The sequence below is a fragment of the Dermacentor andersoni genome, chromosome 4 (assembly GCF_023375885.2).
Source record: "Dermacentor andersoni chromosome 4, qqDerAnde1_hic_scaffold, whole genome shotgun sequence".
NCBI classification, from domain to species: domain Eukaryota; kingdom Metazoa; phylum Arthropoda; class Arachnida; order Ixodida; family Ixodidae; genus Dermacentor; species Dermacentor andersoni.
Window position 1 is genome coordinate 111,360,168 of NC_092817.1, and position 19,448 is coordinate 111,379,615.

The 19,448-nt window shown below is 45.7% G+C and overlaps 1 protein-coding gene across 1 annotated transcript in view; it reads left to right on the plus strand.

Moving 5' to 3' along the window:
• The first annotated feature begins 1,709 nt into the window (after positions 1–1,709).
• Positions 1,710–19,448, plus strand: part of LOC126537472 (ubiquitin-like modifier-activating enzyme 1) — a 46,447-nt gene continuing 28,708 nt past the window's right edge. Inside the window, exons 1-14 of the mRNA XM_055074288.1 lie at positions 1,710–1,900; positions 7,115–7,188; positions 7,767–7,935; positions 8,137–8,271; positions 8,752–8,858; positions 8,958–9,048; positions 10,996–11,128; positions 11,261–11,358; positions 11,756–11,902; positions 13,746–13,916; positions 14,198–14,302; positions 15,435–15,515; positions 17,192–17,344; positions 18,155–18,320. Of these exons, the coding sequence (XP_054930263.1) occupies positions 1,802–1,900; positions 7,115–7,188; positions 7,767–7,935; positions 8,137–8,271; positions 8,752–8,858; positions 8,958–9,048; positions 10,996–11,128; positions 11,261–11,358; positions 11,756–11,902; positions 13,746–13,916; positions 14,198–14,302; positions 15,435–15,515; positions 17,192–17,344; positions 18,155–18,320 (1,729 nt within the window). The 5' untranslated portion in view covers positions 1,710–1,801. The remainder of the gene's footprint in view (positions 1,901–7,114; positions 7,189–7,766; positions 7,936–8,136; positions 8,272–8,751; positions 8,859–8,957; positions 9,049–10,995; positions 11,129–11,260; positions 11,359–11,755; positions 11,903–13,745; positions 13,917–14,197; positions 14,303–15,434; positions 15,516–17,191; positions 17,345–18,154; positions 18,321–19,448) is intronic.

The following is a 19,448-nucleotide window of genomic DNA, read 5'->3' on the forward strand; positions in this document are numbered from 1 at the left end:
GTTAGCTCAAAGCTCAAATTTCGCATTAGGAAGTATCGTAATCATCGGTGAAATTTTAAAATATCGGACGGCCCATACTTTTTAAAGAGTACGGGCCTGGACTGTACGCTTTGAGCATGCCAAATCGCTTGCCATATGTTTTACATCCTCCTTCTCTTGTCATCGTCACTCATCATGCGCCTCTTTCTTCCCTCTTTCTTTCCTTCTTCCCCTTCCCCCAACGCCGAGTAGCTGGCTAGAGGAATATACCTCAGGCCGACCTCTCTGCATCTCGTATCATTAAACTTCTCTCTCTCTCTCTCTCTCTCGGACTCTTCCATCGAAAATCGGCATTTTCACTTTTCAATAATTTGTCCCGAATTTTTAAATTATTGTTACTACATGACAATAAGTTTGTGGCATAAATGATATTACATATTATTCCCATTGTCATCTTGGCCAATCTCCCCTAGTGGGTAAGTGCCATACGTAAAAGGTAACAACAAGTTCCTGGCCTCGGTTCCACGCTCCTCAGGTAGTCTTCGTACAGGCAATTGTTGGCCCCTTAGATGTACGATTATGTGAGGTCCTCCTCTTGGCAGTGACAGAGAAAGAATCTCCAGATTATATTTGACTACATATATCCAAACGACGCGAGACACCTTTCTTACAATATATTATATGGGCTGTTACAAAATCACTTACTGGAGCTAAAAATAAATGCCGTCGTAGTGACAGACGCATCGCAGTCAGAAGAAATATCGGGAATTGGAATTGCCTCTTTCGTTTTAGACTGGCCGTTCTCTTTAAGACTTCCTAACTGAATACCGGTGTTTTTAGCTGAGTTTCTGGCAGTTGCATTGGCTTTACGAAAAGTGAACTCCTCAATCTCGGAAGTTGTAGTAGTAACATATTCTTTATCTTTATGTCCAGGTGTCACTGCACATCGTGGCACACCACGTACATTTCATTGTCTAATAGACTCTCACTTAAAACTAATTAGACTGGTATCGGTACTTGGTCACAAAGGATTAGTTATTAATGAATTAGCGGACACCTTGGCGAGATCGGCCCTCTTACAGTGGTCCACTTATTCCGATCCTTCCTGTATCAGCTTTCATAACTGCTGCTAGGTACAGGAGACGTGCAGCCATGCAAGACCCTTTGAACCTATCATTAACAAATTTCGCTGATTACCGACACCTCCTATTTCCTTGGAGCAGAAACATCTGCCGTGATAGAAAAATTGAAGTCCTCTTTACAAAGTTTAGATGTCGAATACCTACATTAAACTATTAAATGTATCGATCTGGCCTGGCGCTCTCCTCCTTGTGCTGTTACCGCGGTGAGCATAAGAGAACGGAACACTTCTTACTGCCATGTCGCATTAGTTCATCATTCAGAAAACATACCTTAGAAATACGATTTCGATGTGCTGGATTGAACACAACGATTCCTGGTATTCTATCTTTCGGAGCCTCTTCTCTGAGACGCTATCATGGGGATGTTGGTTCAGCTCTTGTGAGATACATAATTGAATCAGGACGATTCCCTTGCTAAATTCTCAAATTTGATCTGACTTCATCCTTTCAGCTATTCAAAAATTTTCAACAGTGAAGCTTTTTAGATTCGTTTAATCTGTTTTATTAGGTCGCTCGATTCTTGGCCAATCCCCCACATAGTGGGTATGAGCCACTCTCAGAAGCAAAGAAACAACCAAACAAGTTCGCAGGCGGGGATCCTGGCGTGGACGAAGCGGGCACAGGTCCAGGGGAGGCGGAAAGCAGCGCGGGCGAGTGTACAAGCCGCCAGGCCGAGTTTTATGGCGGCTGCCATTGACGAGGAAGAGGACCCCACCCCTCCCACAAAACGGCGCAGGAGCGACGATCATTCTCGCATCGACGACTCTGAAAAGGCCAATGTGAGTGCGTGCCATTAATCTTCACTATAGGCGTGGCTCGGGCGCAACTCTTCGGGCTCGGTAAACCTGTGCGAAGCATTAAGGCTAAACCCTATGAGCGCGATTTTGTGCGCGACAGCGACGAGCGACGGCTTCGCGCGACGGATCGGGCCGTCGCTTGAACAGATCGCTCGGTCTTGTCGCGCGATCGCTCGGTTTTGCAAATCTAGAATCCGTCGCTCGTCGCCCGGTAGTGCTATGAGCGACTAGCCAATAGTAGGCAGCCGGAACAGGATGTACATTAGTGACGTACTACCGGTTTGCGCACGTGCGCGCTTCTCAGTATACAAACGGAACGAGCAAACTGCCAAATCTTGATATCTAAACAAAATAAACCTATTGCAAGACCTTCAGAAGACTTTATATTGCTTTGTACAGCCAAAAAAATTAATTTAAACAATTATAGCAAGTGCCACGCCAGGTTTGGCGCTAACTCGATTCCCTAATACCGGCAACACTGGAGAGCTGTCCGCGAAGCGGTCGCTCGCTTGGAGTTTGACTTCTAGGCGACGAGCGAACGCGACAGACATCTCCATCGCGTCGCTTGTCGCTGTCGCTCAAGAAGTCGCTTGCATGGGGTTTATACCTTAAGGCTAAACCCCATGAGCGCGATTTTGTGCGCGACAGCGACGAGCGACGGCTTCGAGCGACGGATCGGGCCGTCGCGTGAACAGATCGCTTGGTCTTGTCACGCGATCACTCGGTTCTGCAAATCTAGAATTCGTCGCTCGTCGCCCGGAAGTGCTATGAGCGACTGGCCTATAGCGCGAAGCCGGAACTGGATGTACATAACTCAAGTACTTCCGATTGTCGCACGGAACGAGCAAACGATTGAATTTTTATACGTGCAAGGATAAGAATCTACTGCAAGACTTTCAGATATATTTTATGCTGCATTTTACAGTAAAACACATCAACTTAAGTTAATAAAGCACGCGTCACGCTAGTTTCGGCGCCTATATTGCTGCCCTCATATCGGCAACACTGGGAAGGCGTCGCTCGAAGTCATCGCTCGCATGAGGTGCGACTTGTAGGCGACGAGCGAACGCGACAGCCATCTCCATCGCGTCGCTTGTCGCTGTCGAGCGCAAGATCGCTTGCATGGGGTTTATACTTTAGGGTGAGCGTCCAGGCTGGTACGTTCGGGGCAGAACTCCGCGGCATCTTCGCTAGAGGATCACGCCGATCCATGGTAGTGTATAGTCGCTGGCACCCGCACATTATTATCGGAAATATCGTCACTTATGTGTGACTGTGCGCTTTCAGGGAGGCAGGGAAGCGAACCTGCAGGTAGAGTTTAAACGCGAACAAGTTATTCAGGAAGGGGGAGGAGAGGAGCACGACGAGGTTACTCCAATGATGTTCTCGGCGAAAACCCCTCAGCTACTGGGAGAGTGGAAAGAAGGCAAGAAGGAGGGAGTGAGGGATTGTGGAGAGGAAGGGGCGCTAATTTCTGAGAGAGTATGGCTCCAGTGTTTCCAACTTCTTTTTTCTTTTTCTTTTTGTTTGAGTGTGTCGCTAAACCAAGTCATAGAAGTCGCTAAATTTTCACAAATATTTGCTTCAGAGTCGCTAAAATTGTCGCTAACGTTGTTTAGTGAACTTTATACTACAATATAGGCATTTTTGGAACACAGTAATTTTCCTTAGCATGGAGTAACAAATGTACTGAAGCGCGTAAAATGTGTCTAGTGTACGTGCAGGGGAGGAGTACACAGTCCCTTCTCCAGCAGATTGTAACGGACTTTTACTTTACGAACGTAATAAAATAGCAGTGCATAATTACAGCTGGAATCCTGCGTTTATCTTTAGAATTTATGATTACAAATCCAGCGTGGTTCCAAGGAGCACGAGTCACCTGATGGTCATATTACAAAGACGCACCTAGTCCATGTTAGGCCTGCAAACTTTCTGTAGTTTGCTGCGCACGTGAGGAGAACTAAATTATGAGACACGATCTTGGTCATGTCGTTAACACGGCAATGACAATTATGCGAGCTTTATGCTGGTCAAATACTGCCCTTCCGGCCCGGGCCTTGATCTACCTGAACTCTTCATATAGTATTGATTTGTTCGAAAGCCGTAAGCAACGAAAATGGTGCATTCATATTTGCGTGAACGGGCCTAGCCGCTGCGATATCTACGTGTTTGTAAAGCTTATCGGTCCTATTATTCATCTGTTGTGTTCTAAACCTCGCCATCAAATTTATTGCTGCAAGATTTGTTCATTTAATTTACTGATACGCTTGCGAACGCCCATCAATTGGGCCTACTTATTGAAAATACAGCATCCGCAGTGTTAAGACCCAATCGATCTGGCTTCATAAACAACGAAAACAAAAACAAAAAAATAACTTGCATTTTGTGATCACAATATGAAACCTGCGTGCCCTGGGCGCAATTGTCCAGAGCATATAGCCTCCGCGAGTGCAGACCACCGTTGTTTCGCTATGGTCTCAGAGCCCACGCTCCCTGGGGACTATATTCGTCCCCACTACATATCAAAGAGGGGATACCAGTAAACATTATCATCATCAATACCGGAGCAGACGACACGACGACGCTGCCTGTGCGCGCGCTCGTTGTGATACGTTTGACATTCATATTGAATTTTAAACTATTAATTAAGTTAGGAATTTAAATTGACGTTTGTATGCGATGAGGAATGGATGTAAGCAACACACTACAAGATGTGAACAAGCAGGGCTTTCACTCTAAGGCGCCAAACTAAGATGTCAAGCTCACAGCACGAGCTTTCCTGATAACGGTTTTATTTCAAACACTTTGGCAATATATGTTTCTATGTCGCCCTCATTGCAAGGTTTGTAAATATTGGGAAAGAAAACTCCTCGTAAAATACCTAGAGCGCATGAACAACGAGAAGCGAAGACGGTGACGCGAAACATAAGCGCTCCTTTGTTTTATTCTTCTTTTTTAGAGGATGCTATACCAAGTAACCCACCCATCCTTCCTATCGCGAGAAAGCAACTGTGTCAGGAACAGCTGTAACAAGTTATCGTAATTTCCTTGCGTCAAAAGCATCAAAGCTTCGCGCTTGCGGAGCACTTCGCTGCTCCGAGTACTCAGCGCGAACCAGTGCGGCTACGTGTGGCCGGTGTTTATAAATTCAACCATCGATGCGACACCTGCGATGCTTGCGTCGCACGTGTGGCCCGCTTGTTCTTGTAGGAGCTTCAGTGCAGCTGTCATGGCAGGAAACAAAAACTTTAATGACGGTTTCTGCATTCAGTGTGTGTGTGTGCGTGCGTGCGTGCGTGCGTGCGTGCGTGCGTGCGTGCGTGCCTACGTGCGTGCGTGCCTACGTGCGTGGGAGGGAGCGCGCGCTTGCGCGCGCGATTGGAGTTATTTATTTATTGGAGTATTCAGTTTTCTAATGATTTGGAGTTATTTTACTGCCTTTTCCGTTTGTCGCGCGACAAGAAACCTGTCTTGAAAAACCTCGCCCTGAAAAAATTGTGATGCGCAATTTTTTTCAAGACAAGGTCTTCCGTAGCGTCTTAACGTGGATTCGGCGTACCTGTGATCTACGTATCTATAGCGGGCCTCTTATTGCAAGTCGTAAACAGTATCAAAATGGATATGTCAACGAGACGAGAAGCGGGAATTAGTCGCAGAGGAGGTAAACATAACGGTACGGGCGTAATTATCGCCAGTACAGTCGAAAATACACTGCACTGTCTCTAAAATCGGCGCGCCTAGCCCCTTCGCGAAAAATGAAAAGTATGGTCTGCGCAGTGGGGCGAAGAAAATAATCCGAAAACATGTAATTATGCAAAATTGCACAGCCTGTAATGTCTCAATTTGAGTATTTATAGATACATACACCATGCACATCAACCTTGTCTTATTTCGCGTCGACACTGATTACCAGACCTATTTTTTTTTTCCAAGCGACACTAATGGATTGCTAGAAAAACGCCTCCATTATAGGCTATCCAGAGTGTTCTATGCAGTGCCGGAGGCTTTCGTTGCATAGAAGTAGGAACGCCGAGACACTGATGTTGTGGTTGTCGGCGACAGTGCGCGCACGACTAAAAATGTAATGTCTATCTTCCATCACGGCGCGTGGCACGACCATGTGCAGTTCGCGGCGAGTGCAATTTCTCACGAAACGATAGCCCACGGGTATTTTGAAGGAACGTGAAAGGTTGTTGAGGACGAAGCAACGAAGCGAGCGGGCCAGCGCCAGCTCATTCGTGGTTCCTTTACGGAAGCTTTCACCGCAGTCTACCTCGCCGATGATGCGCTCGGGTATTAGGTGCGAGCACCCACGCGGAGCGCCGAGGCGTGAATCGACGAGGAGAGGAGAAGGTGACGTAAGGCCTCCGCGACACCATCGAGCGGGCTTGCAAAAATTATAGAAGGCTGTAGTATTGAGCGTACAATGGTTGTAGTCAGAGCGTAATCAGGTGTCACTCCAGCTAACATCACCTCCAGCCTTCCTTTTTTTCTTCAAGACGTGTAAATTGTACGTAGCACCTGGCCCTAATTAAAAAAAAATCAAATTCGACAGAACGCTTGCAAGATTGATACATGATATTCAATTGTATCTCAATACAAAATATACTGTCACAGAAACACAACAGAAATATACAGAAACACAACAGAATTCCCGTAACGTCATTTTCAAAGGAAAACAGAGCAAGGGCGATATCTGAAGCAGAAACTTGATGAAGCTGAAACAGACAAACCTTATCACTTGCATGAGTGCACCTGTCTTTACCCCAGTATGAATATTTCCCTGTGTTGAAACGTAATCTGTAGTTTATTGGATAATAGACTGGATGACAGGCCATTTACGGAAGCGAAGATCTTGGGAGCCTGGCCTCACAGTTCATTAGCCCAAAAAGCAGTTCGCGCGCTTTTTCGCTACCTGAGGGCAACAGACTTGAGTGCCCGACTATAGACATCCTACACCTAAGTTCTCTCTCTCTCTTTCACTCCCCATTGCCCTCCCCACGTGTAGGGTAGCAAACTGGACTCAGTCTGGTTAACCTCCCTGCCTTTCCGTGTTCCCTTCTCTCTCTCTCTCTCTTTCTCTGTAGTTTATTGGATCACAATTAATTGTCTCCACTTTCTTTTGCTGTCTTCACAATGTTGATTTTCTTCTGTGATGTCGAATATGGCTAACCTCGGCGCTTTTCTTCTGTGTAGGAACATGGAGACAAGTCGTGCTCCTCAGGACAGAACCTGCCCGTTATCGACGAGAGCCTGTATTCCAGACAACTGTGAGTCAACTCGCCGCCACTATATATACGTACAGCCCATGCGTCTGTGACGTTAATTAGTCCGAATGAGTCTTTGAAGCAATCTACAATATGCGACGGCACGTGCCGACGGACAGAGCAAAACGAGCCGACCTTTGCGGCTGTGGGATCAAAGGCGTGGATAGACCGATCCGGATATATTCCAAGCTGACTACGAGCGTACTCACCAAGACTTTAACGGGACATCGTTATGCCCGTTTTCAACAAAGTTATTCTTCCCTGAAAACGGCATCTGACAGCGTCATAGAAGCGACAAATATGTTTTTTTTTTTAATTTGGTACCTACTGCATTCCGAAGACTAACTGGGGGCGGAGCGAAAAAATGAACATAGTGAACGAAACTGCACAAGTTATACAAAAGCATCTAGCAAGCATTACCACTCAGAGAAGCATGGACTAGCAATCATGATTAAAGATACGTCGGACACAAAAATTGCGGAGCTCTGTAAAATCATTTTTATGCGCATGAATTACCATGTTTCTGTCTAAGCTAAGGCACTCAAAATATTAACTGAAACGAAATCCACTTTCCTTTGCAGCTACGTGCTCGGGCGCGACGCCATGGTGCGGATGGCCCAATCGGGCGTGCTCGTTTCGGGCCTGGGTGGCCTAGGAGTGGAGGTGGCCAAGAACATCGTTCTAGCTGGCGTCGGGTCAGTCACTCTCCACGATGAGATGGCGTGCACACGAGACGATCTCTCCTCGCAGGTTAGAAAATTTGCGAATTAGCACGTTCTAAGTCACTCGTTCCAAATATGTGTCCAAACACCAGACAGTGTCCCATTTACGTGTGCATTCCTTTCGTCGCCGTCTGTTTCGCGCAAGAAACTGGTTATTTTCAACACTCCTGCTATACCTCCTTTGCGGGTGGCTTCGACCGTGCTCATCTTGGTCTGTGTCTTCTTCCAGTACTACTTGAACAAGGACACCTTGGGCCAGAATCGAGCCGAGGCTTGCGAGGCCCCTCTGGCACGACTCAACAAGCACGTGCGGGTCACGACCCACACTAAGCCACTGACGGAAGAATTCTTGAAGCGATTCGACGTGAGTAATCTTGATCTAATGGAGAGCTTTAGAGCGCAGACCCAGACATCTGGGTCTGCGCTTGCTCAGTTCTTGCTTACGCAAACCGCTCCCTTCCTCTTATTTAAAGCTCTCTAATTTTTCTACTTCTGTTGCGTATAGTAAGCGAAGTCATGCCGAAAGCTTCGTCATGTTACGCGTTTAAAAACGAGGGCTTGAGCTTGGTACGACCCTTTAAGAGGTTTCCGTGATCCTGAACTTCGTCATTTTTGAAACGGCGCAAAAGAGACGAAAGACACGGGTAGAAGCATACAAGTGCGCGGAAAATGGACGTTGACCAATTCGCCCAAATGTACATTTTCCTGTACATACTGATGCGCGTGTACAACCCTAGTTTCACGAAAAAAAAAAGAATCCCAGGGAGAGTTTTCAAAATGTGCATATATAATTTACCTGTCCTATTTCTCGTGTCCTCTTAAAAATGCGCCTGCTGCCTCCCAGGTGGTGGTGTTGACAGAGACGCCGCTGGATGAGCAGGAATACATCTCTGACGTCACCCGCGACAGCAACATCGCTCTCATCGTGGCCGACACCCGAGGACTCGCTGGGTGCGTAACCGCAGCCGGGTTGTTTATCGCACGACTAAACGCCGCCTCTGAAAGCGTGCATTATGCGAACGATGTGCATGCGCCTTTGCCATCTCGCAGGCAGATCTTCTGCGACTTCGGTGACAACTTCCACGTGACCGACGCGAACGGAGAGCAGCCGATTTCTGTGCTGATTGGCTCCATCACCAAGGTATTCTAGTGGGCCGAATTCGCGGAGTACACTCAAATCCACTTTCCTTAGATACGGTTGACGATTTGCGTTTTGCGCTATCGTTAATGCGTGATTCGGTGATGACTGTTACGTTATTCATATTTGTTCCCGTTAAATTATTGAACATTCGACGTTTTTCTTCGTCTGATTGTTGTTGGCCAAACTGAACGTTGTCCAGCGTTTTTCCAACGGGAGGCTTTCAAAATAGTATTTTTTCTTTTTTACTTCCAGTCACGTATTGCTTTGGTCACCCGTGCGCCCAAAAGCTGATATTCTTGATGTAATCGCTCACTTTCGTATTCACTCTGCTTTTTCACAGCGCGAGTGCTACTTCTACTTTCTGACACAGGAATTCTGTCGCATTGTATCAAATTCTATTATCGAACTGGGGGTTTTCGCAACATCTTACTTATATAGGACATGTGGCTGATTTGTGACTCTCTACGAATATTATATGCTGCTACATAGAGGGAAATCAATTCAGTGTCGAGGCTCATGCCGCAACTGAATGCTGAGGTGGTTCTTGTGGAGGAGGCCAGAAGGTGCATTCATTGATGTTTCGGTGCCTTTCGCAAAACGTATAGAGATATAGCGTATAGAGGTATTTAGGGTTTTCTTCGTGCCTCATTTAGCAGTGTACTTGACAGAAAGACATGTTGGACATTACTCAAAGCTGAATATTTTCGCATCTCACGGCACACTTTGAATTGTACTAGAATGTTCATGTTATTTCTATTTTAAATGCAGAAATTTCTTAAATTTTAAATGCAGAAGAGAGGGTGTCTAAATGCAGGCAGCAGGGTGCCGGAAGCAAAGCAAATCACGTGGGATAGTAACCTTCACGAAGGAAGGGAGGATCCACGGTAGGCATTTGATGCATAAATAAGAGAGTCCAGGCTAAATTCGGCTAAGCTTTAAAAATATGCCGAAGTACTCTAGGAGGACTCGATCAAAAGCATCTTGTTGGCAACTGTATGGAGAAAATCACACTATTTCTTTCTATTCGACCTACATGCATAATTAGTCAAGATTAGTCAACTGATTTCGCACGTATTACCTTTATACTCTTAGGATAAGAAGTTGTTGCAGTGGTGGCCTGGTGGTAGGGGTGAAAGCAGAGTTTGGGAGATATGTTAGGGAGAGAGTTTGGGAGATATGGAATACGTTGGATGTGTGTTATGGGCGTCCCCTTTAATAAAGGGCGGCGGGTTGCTTCACCAAGCTTTTTCTTATTTTGCCTAATGCCTTACTTACCTTTCTTTCTTTTTTTGAACCGACAAAAAATTCCCGCCATCAAGCATTTCCAGCCGTTGCTGGGAACCTTGTTTTTGTGCGCCTCCGTTTTCTGTGGTCTTCCTCGCTTTCTACCACCAAAGTTCCAATCGCCTTTTACTAGTTTATGTTCCGCACATATTTCGTTTCCCCCTGCTATCCTTGAGTCCGAGGGCTTCAAGAAGGCCAGCGGAACCTAAACCGACAACTGGGTAGATATATTCACGTAAAGAAAAAATAAACCTGTTCCATCGTTTCTCTAGCTTTACCGCAGCAAGGACATGCTTGTTCTTCCTTGGTATACTTCTCTTTATAACCATGCGTTTTAAGGCATCCTGATCTCGCTTCTAAAAGTAAAGAGCTTCCGTTTGAGTTATCGTAACTTCTCTTTTTTTTCTGATTTTGTTTTTATTTCTTAGGTAGTCAATCATAGCCGGTTTTATTTCCATTGCATGCCGCCACCCATGAAATTGTACCAACCTCCCTGTATTTGCGCTTAACTATAAGATCACAGACGTTGGCTATAAAATCACACAACGCCGCTCAGTTGCTCGTATGGTTAGGTGCCAAACTTATCCTGGGCACAGCGGCTCAATGTGCTAGTTTCTTGCGCTTGCGCTCATCGTATACCTACTTTGCTCCGTGTGTCCCTAGGCAAACGAAGGCGTGGTGACTTGCCTGGACGAAATGCGGCATGGTTTCGAAGATAATGATTACGTCACCTTCTCCGAAGTCGAAGGCATGACCGAGATCAACAAGTGTCCACCGATGAAAGTCAAGGTTCTAAGTGAGTGGTGCCTCCTCATGTTTCAAAAGCACTGTTGCTTGCAACGTCAGCAGAATCGCTTAGCATGTGCTTTAGTTACGTTTACATTACCGAGGGTTTTGTCTTTTTCTGGTTTGCTTCGCATTCATCGAGGTCCGAGCACATTCTCCGTGGGTGATACAACGCAGTTCGGTGATTACACCTTAGGTGGCCTTGCAACGCAAGTGAAAGTGCCGACGGACGTAAAGTTCGTGAGTAGCTTTTACTGTCGCAGTCAGCAGATTTCAAAAAAAAATTAAATTGTGGGGTTTTACCTGCCAAAACCACGATCTGATTATGAGACACGCCGTAGTGGGGGACTCCGAAATAATTTGGACTACCTGGGGGTCCTTTAACCTGCACCTAAATCTAAATACACGGGTGTTTTCACATTTAGTCCCCGTCGAAATGCGGCCGCCGTGGCCGGGATTCAATCCCGCGACCTCGTGCTTAGCTGCCCAACACCACAGCCGCTAAGCAACCACGGCGGGTAGCAGGTTTTCTGGCTTGGCATGGGTTGCTATCGCCGACGGGGTCATTCGCCTCGCCCAAGTGTTCATCAGACGGCGCCACCAAATTGCCGCGTGCATCTACTTTGCACACTTGCAGAAATCTTTCAAGGAGTCCTTGGTGAACCCGGACTTCGTCGTGTCAGACTTCGCCAAGATGAACCGCCCTGCGCATCTTCACTTGGGTTTTCAAGCTCTTCATGCTTTCGAAAAGTTACACTCACGCCTGCCACGGCCTTGGAACAAGGTACGTGTGCAAGCATTAAAGCCTGGAAACGCACTGTACACTAAAGTTTTAAGTGTCGTTGCGTCTAGCACGTCCACGACAGGTGAACCCTAACAGTAAATCCTTGTCATAATACAGTAACTTCAGTGACCTATACCGGCTGGTTGTTTTGGACTATAGAGAATTACAGACTTATAAATTTTAAAGAATTATGTGGTTTTACGTGCCAAAACCTCGATCTGATATTAGACACGACGTAGTGGGTAGGAGTTGGGATTAATTTTGACCACCTGGGGGTTCTTCAACGTGCACTTAAATCTAAGTACATGGTTTTTTTTTTTTTTAACATTTCGCCATCATTGAAATGAGGCCGCCATGGCCAGGTTTGATCCCTCGACCTGCAGCGCAACACCAAAGCCGCTAAGCAACCGCGGCGGCTAATTGCAGACTGTGCATACGATGAGGCATGCACCAATCACGTCACTGATGGTTGCCGGCGAAACGGGGGACAGTTGCTCCTTTTGCAGTTCAGCCTCGCTTTTCTCGTTGAATTTGGACGGAAATCACTACGCTGCAAGAATGAGCAGCGTCAACTTTTGTGTGTCTGGAAACTGCTATGAACTCCCCGCATAACGTTCTTCAATTTCTGCATTACGCGAATTGTCTGGTTCTTGCGCGTGTAATGTTAATTCTTTTCATTTGCATAGTTGTTTGCATGATTACTACCTCGATCTTCTCTTCTTATGATGCACGCCGCTGTGAAGAAAGGCACTCGCGGCTAAATATCCTTATTATCATATATTTTCTATTTCGACGAAAATCAACGCGTTCTTTACGTTACATGTACATGTACGTAATCATGAAGAAAGTAAGACAAACGCCGACCATAATGAAACAATTATTAAAAACTTGACGTTAAGGCTCCGACATGGAGCCTTCTTTCTTAATAATGTTTCGATCAACGCCTTTGCCTCGAGTCATATTACATGTCCTGACAACTGCACGAACTTTGAATGGCCCCTTCAGTCACGAATTATGATGAACTGGCGACAAATGAGTGAAACAGATAATTTCATGTCGAGGTACTGGAGACATATTTGAGAGCAAGTAAAGATGGATAGGATGATGCCTTTCACACTGTCGAGTGAGTCATCACAGTTAGAAAATAATTAGATATATATATCCTGCAGTTAGTCACGCTGCGTTTCTTCACAAAAAGAATTAAATCCACAGCTCAAAGCCCATACAAAAGATATTTACTGGTTGCAGGCATTACGAGGCAGAAGAGATTACTCTCTCGTATACATATAGTTGCTGACGGAACGCGGAGCATCACACGCCCCGTCAAACGTGGTACAGTTGCTTCAGCGAAGGGGTCGTCTGTAGCGATACATTGCGCTCAGAAATTAAACAGAGCCACTTAAGGCCAGCAGAGTGTTCGATTTGCTCTAAGCTCATTGTCCGTGGTTTATTCCTTCACTGGAGATTCCACCACCGCGCAGGAATGGCAAAAGGAAGTTGCGTGCACATATGTGCGCACAGTGACTGAAGGGGATGCGAAAGACGGAATGCTTAAGCCGATCTACGCACGCACCCTATGTATGGGCTCAACTGATAATAACCTCGTATATAACCAAATATAACTTCGTATATCCTCATATAACCTGTTTCTCCCTCATAGGGCACGATGCTCCCGTGCTTGGGGCCGAGCTTCAATTTGTCAATAATTTCGTTATTTCGGTCAGCGTCTGTTATGTTTTCTTCCCGACCACACGAGAATTTTTTCAGATTCTCGACCTCATGTGCGAAATCACAGAGGCAGGTGTACGTGAGCGCAAAATTTTGAAAGCACTGGCCGTCGCAGGAGGACGCCGCAGTGGTGGTCCAACTGGCCATGGAAAGGAACAAGGCGCTGGCCACACCGCTGGAGAAAGTGGACCAGGAGCTAATAACGGCGCTGTCCTGCGTGTCTGCCGGCTCCTTGTGTCCTATGCAGGCGGTTATCGGAAGCGTCGCAGCGCAAGAGGTTATAAAGGTAGACTTTTGGCACGTCGTTCGGCTTTTACTTTCTGTCTGAATTTTCTTTCACTTCTGTCCAAGTCATTTTTTTTTTCGGAATTAGTAGCCTCCGATACTCAAGTGCACCAGGCAGCAACTGCCCAAGCACTTCCTGCTCTGGCTAAGACAAGTCCTCTTGTAGAGACGTTCCCTTTAGCGACCATTCTCTCTTCCAGCACTGTTATTCAACATTTAACGCGCGTAGTGTTTATTCGAATCTGCCTTTTTATGATTCGTTGCCCTGTTGCCCTTTGACAGGCGTGCAGTGGAAAGTTCAGCCCTATCCAACAGTGGTTCTACTTTGACGCTTTCGAGTGCCTCCCACAGGAAAGCGACGTTTCGGAACCAGACGCCAACGCCATGGTGAGCCCTTTTGAACAACATACTTTAATGATGGAGGAGCCTTCCATCGCACTTGCGCAGCAGCCAGACAATAGCCTTCTGTCGTTTTAATGACTGCCCAGTGGCTCTGTAATGGATGGAAGCAGTACGGTGGCATCGTATTCGTAGTAAATTTATGCCAACTGTTGTTAGATCATGGACAACTTCCGGAGGACATGGATAGGCGTTATGGCATCGCATAGCGCATGACCCGCCACTGTTGCTTTGTGGTTACAGTGTTGGGCTGATAGGCACGAGGTCACGGGATCGAATCCCGGCCACGGCGGCCGGATTTCAATAGGGGTGGAATGCAAAAACACCCGCGGGGTACTTAGATTTAGTTGCACGTTAAAGAACCCCAGGTGGTCCCCCACAACTGCGTGCCTCATAATCAGATTGCGGTTTTGGCACGTAAAACCTCATAATTGAATTTTATTGCGCAAACCGCAGAATAGTTGGCGTGACCCTAACCATGTCCCACGAACTGTTACTCAATACTTGGAAAGTGGCGCCCTCTCAGTGACAGCCGGTTTGGGCATCACTGGGCTGGCGTCGAAAAAATACCGCACACTATGGCCAAGACCTACTTTCAGCCAGGTGGACAGTTCGCCGAGTTTGTTGACATTGATTTTACTTGCAGCTCAGGAATAGGTGACGTGCAGCACACGAAATAATATCGTACAGGACAGGCACATTTATCAAATTGAAGAGCAAGTGTTTACGCCACATCTAATTAGACTTGCGTGGAGATCTTTCAATGTGACGTGCGAACTGCACCAAATAACTAGACCGTGCTTCCGGCGCTGATGCCCGTGTTGACACTACTTTTGTACTTGCGACTTGTGTTATAGCGTGTGTCGCGTTTAGTACATTATTCTTGTTTTCGCCCTTTTCTAGTTCCCTGCATAGCATTAAGAACTTCGGAATAGCCTGCCCTGAAGTACAGGCCGCGCATGTCTTGTGTGCTTCGATGACGCGCGCTGACGTCCATTTTGCTCTTGCATGCAAAATAACGTCCCACCTTACTTGCTGCTCTGCATACGAAAATGCAGAGAAACTGGTTTGAGCGAGTGAATTCTTTTATTATACTGACGCCAAGTGTGTGATTTTTCAGGAGCACTCACGGTACGCAGGTCAAGCCCGCGTCTTCGGCGCTAACGTCCAGCGCCTGCTGATGACTCAGCGATACTTTGTGGTGAGCGCTGCTTGACGCAGGATTGATTCATGAAAACACTTTTCTCGCGTATGTTTTGAGGGAAAATATGGACCCCGTCAAGGCATTTCAGTGACTTTCAGTCCCCGACCTTTGACATCATTGCATTCCCATATGGTTATGTTCAAATAAACATCAAAGATAGAAAGGTGCAAATAAATATATACAAATGCCACGTAGCTGGACAGAGCCAAGGTAATGCTTGCCGTCGCTTGTGGATATTCAGATTATTTTTTGCATTCCTCCTAATTACATAACTAGTCTTAATTAATTAAGGTGCTTCTCGAATATTATGATTAGAGGAAAAGCGTCAATGACAAAACTGTAGAGCAACATTGAAAAGCTCCCGATACAGCTTTCTGTCACTCAATACGTGCTACATAAAAGTGTATTTCGGAGCGTGAAAGAAGCTCGCGAATACACGCAAAATTTCAGTGAGGCTGGCCGCTCGAGGCAGTAATTGCTCCCCAGTTTCACTGAAAATCAGACTCCGAGTCTGCAAGTTTGCACAAGTATCCCACTTTTTTCTTGACCACAAAAAGAAACGGTACATACCATGCCCATCCTGGCGATTGCAGTACGGCGTGTCAGCTTGAATTTCGCGCTGGTGTTCCCGCTTGGATAGCCGGGAGAGGCGTTCGGTTTACTACAGACTACGTTATAAATACGAGTTCTAAATTAAGCAAATCTCACTTTTGGCACATCACAATGATGCTCACAAATATCAGCAATGTTCTGCTACGGTGACTTTTGCAGTACAGTTGATCGAGACTGTTTAATTACTGACGCAGTAATAGCGCCTAAAATCGTCATTACGAAACAGTCCTAATGTCTCCTGCTAGAAGGGTCAAAGGGACAGGTGAAGTGATGATACATATATATATATATATATATATATATATATATATATATATATATATATATATATATATATATATATATATATATATATATACATATATATATATATATATATATATATATATATATATATATATATACACCGTAGGACGCCAACAATGACACAAAGTCGACACATAGCTCTCGTGTTCATCTTGAGTGACGTCACCCGCCGTGGTTGCTCAGTGGCTATGGTGTTAGGCTGCTGAGCACGAGGTCGCGGGATCGAATCCCGGCTACGGCGGTCGCATTTCGATGGGGGCGAAATGCGAAAACACCCGTGTACTTAGATTTAGGTGCACGTTAAAGAACCCCAGGTGGTCGAAATTTCCGGAGTCCCCCACTACGGCGTGCCTCATAATCAGAAAGTGGTTTTGGCACGTAAAACCCCATAATTTAATTTTTTTTTTGAGTGACGTCGTTGTTTCGAAGTGCACTGCCATATTCCATCATGACTAACCAACTAGTCCACCAATAAGTCTTAAGCAAGGAAAGTATAGAGCACATTATTTCTTTATATAACAGAAATGACGAATTATGAATAAATGAAAGTCGAAGTGGACTAAAACACAACTGGCGATATATATATTAAGAATTCAGCACATGCTTCTCCGCCATTTGCACCTTGTATGTTGGTTAGGTTACTGCCATGACAGGGTGAATTTGGTGATTTGCCTCGTCCGTATGGGGGGAGCTCCTTTAGGCGTGATTTAAAAGCACTTATCAGGGCAATGGTGCGTTTGTTGCCCTGCGCATAGGTGGGAGCTGGAGCCGTGGGCGGCGAACTTCTGAAGAACTTCGCCATGATGGGCATTGGAGTGGACAATGGCTGCATACATGTCACAGACATGGACATCATAGAGCGGTCCAACCTCAACAGGCACTTCCTCTTGCGGTCCCACGACGTGGGCGTGAGTGTTCCCTGAATGTTTTCTGTCGATTGATTGCATTTAATAGAACGATCTAGTTGTGAAAAAAAAAATGTCCTATGTTGGTATGCAACTTTCATTGTGTGTGTGTCAAAATTTCAGGTTCTTCCTCACTTATTTCCAGACTTTATTTTTTCAACTGCTGTTTTTTAAATATATCCCTGTTTTAAAACCACATAAGCCCGCTTGCTACCATACCCAATAACCGCATATGATTTATAGGAGCCTGCGAGTCCCTACAAAGAAACCCGGGGAGGAAGAAAGAACTACGAGGGAAGGGGAGTACATACTCATACGAGAATATTGGACATGAAGGTTATGTGGTATACGAATGTAAATATGGCATGTGTATAGAGATGTGCCGACCAATTTTCATGAGTTTGCGCGACAAAGTTGGTGAATGCGCACCTGTTCGCCTTACAGACACATACAAGCTGGTGTCACGTCTTCCAAGCATTGTGCAATACGCAACGCTTGCTAATGGTTGGTGCATTGATGCGGCGGCCGTGTTGAACTAGCGTGGTTAACTTACTGGATTCAAGACCGTTGACATGGACATACTCAAGTTGGTCTCCATAAAACGAGCGTGTGTATGTGTGCGGGGGGGAGGTGGTGGTACTTGTGTGACCTCAACAATGATAAGGTGACTTGGTTTTCCAACACTGCATTCCAGCTAGTAACGGCTTATAATCGACATGACGCCGCTGTCGATTCTGAGCCCTACGTTGTGCAACAGACGGTCTCTAGTTTGTTTCTGACATTTTGTCTCTTCTTTCGACCTTACACGCGCAGACCATGAAGTCTATCATGGCCGCGCAAAGCCTGGTCGAAATGAATCCCGAAATCAACATTCACGTCCGGGTGGATGCAGTGGGTCCGGACACGGAGCACATATACAACGACGATTTCTTCGAATCTTTGGACGGCGTGGCCATCGCGGTGGACAACGTCGACACGCGTAAGTGTCCGCCTCCTAGTCGTTCACACGCAGCATGTCGAGGAATTTTGGACATTGCCCATTCGGCTGTCTGTCGAACTTCACCGCAGTGCACCAGTGTAACTCAATGGGCAGTATTTAAAAAAAAAATATTTCAGAAGAACTCCCGAAGTTCAGCAACTTTCAAGTAGCAATGCCTACACTCTTAGCACGGTACCTTTTATGGTAACTTGTAATCTCGAGTAACTTATAAAATAAAGGTTACATGCGAAATATGTTGATGTTTTAATTAAATGTTGTTACGTATATATATATCTATAGGTTACAAGAGTCAAAATTGACGGATTTAAAGGTTAATTCAGCGCAAAGCGCCTTGTAACCTTCAGATTTTAACCTCTAAAGAACACTGCAGCGCATCAGTGAGGAGACCTACATCATGGATTGGACGTTTGCTGATAAATGTATCCTAATGTGTTTGTATTCTGAATTTATGATCTAGTTATTACAAACGTAGGACTTCGGCAGTTCGGGCTGTATTCGGTCTTAATTTCTGTCAGCCAAGCAGTTACATTTTTCACGATTTAAAACCAAAATCTAAATCTAGCACGATTGCACTTGCAAGTTCATCTGCGCGCTGTTTTTTGACGACCCTCCATACATGGCGCACAGCCATATTTGAAATATCAGCAACGAAGACTGTGTCATCGAATGATGTGGCGTGCACTGCCTGCCGAAACCCAGCGGTCGAACGTGACGGAAGCCCCCTGCTCTCGCACGCATTCTAGCCACCATGAGACAGGCATGGAACATCGGTATTTCAACACGAGAAACAAAAGCGGGCGAGTTTCTTTAGAAAAATGAACATTTTTAACAAATTTCATGTACGAGGCGAGAAAGAACAGTAGAAGAAAAGCACACGAACGCGTTGGGTCTTTCAGTAAAAGGTTGTTGAAAACATTGGATGGTTCTATCACATATCAATATAATTCAACTTGTCTTCTAAAATGTCCCTGTACAGAAGCTTTCAGTTGTCTGCATACATTTTCTGCCTTTAACCGGGTTCGTTTCATTCCCTGCACTGCCTTGATGCTGTCAACCAAAAATTTTCCATGCCTCAACCATAAGCGCTTAAGATGAGGTTAATAGTTA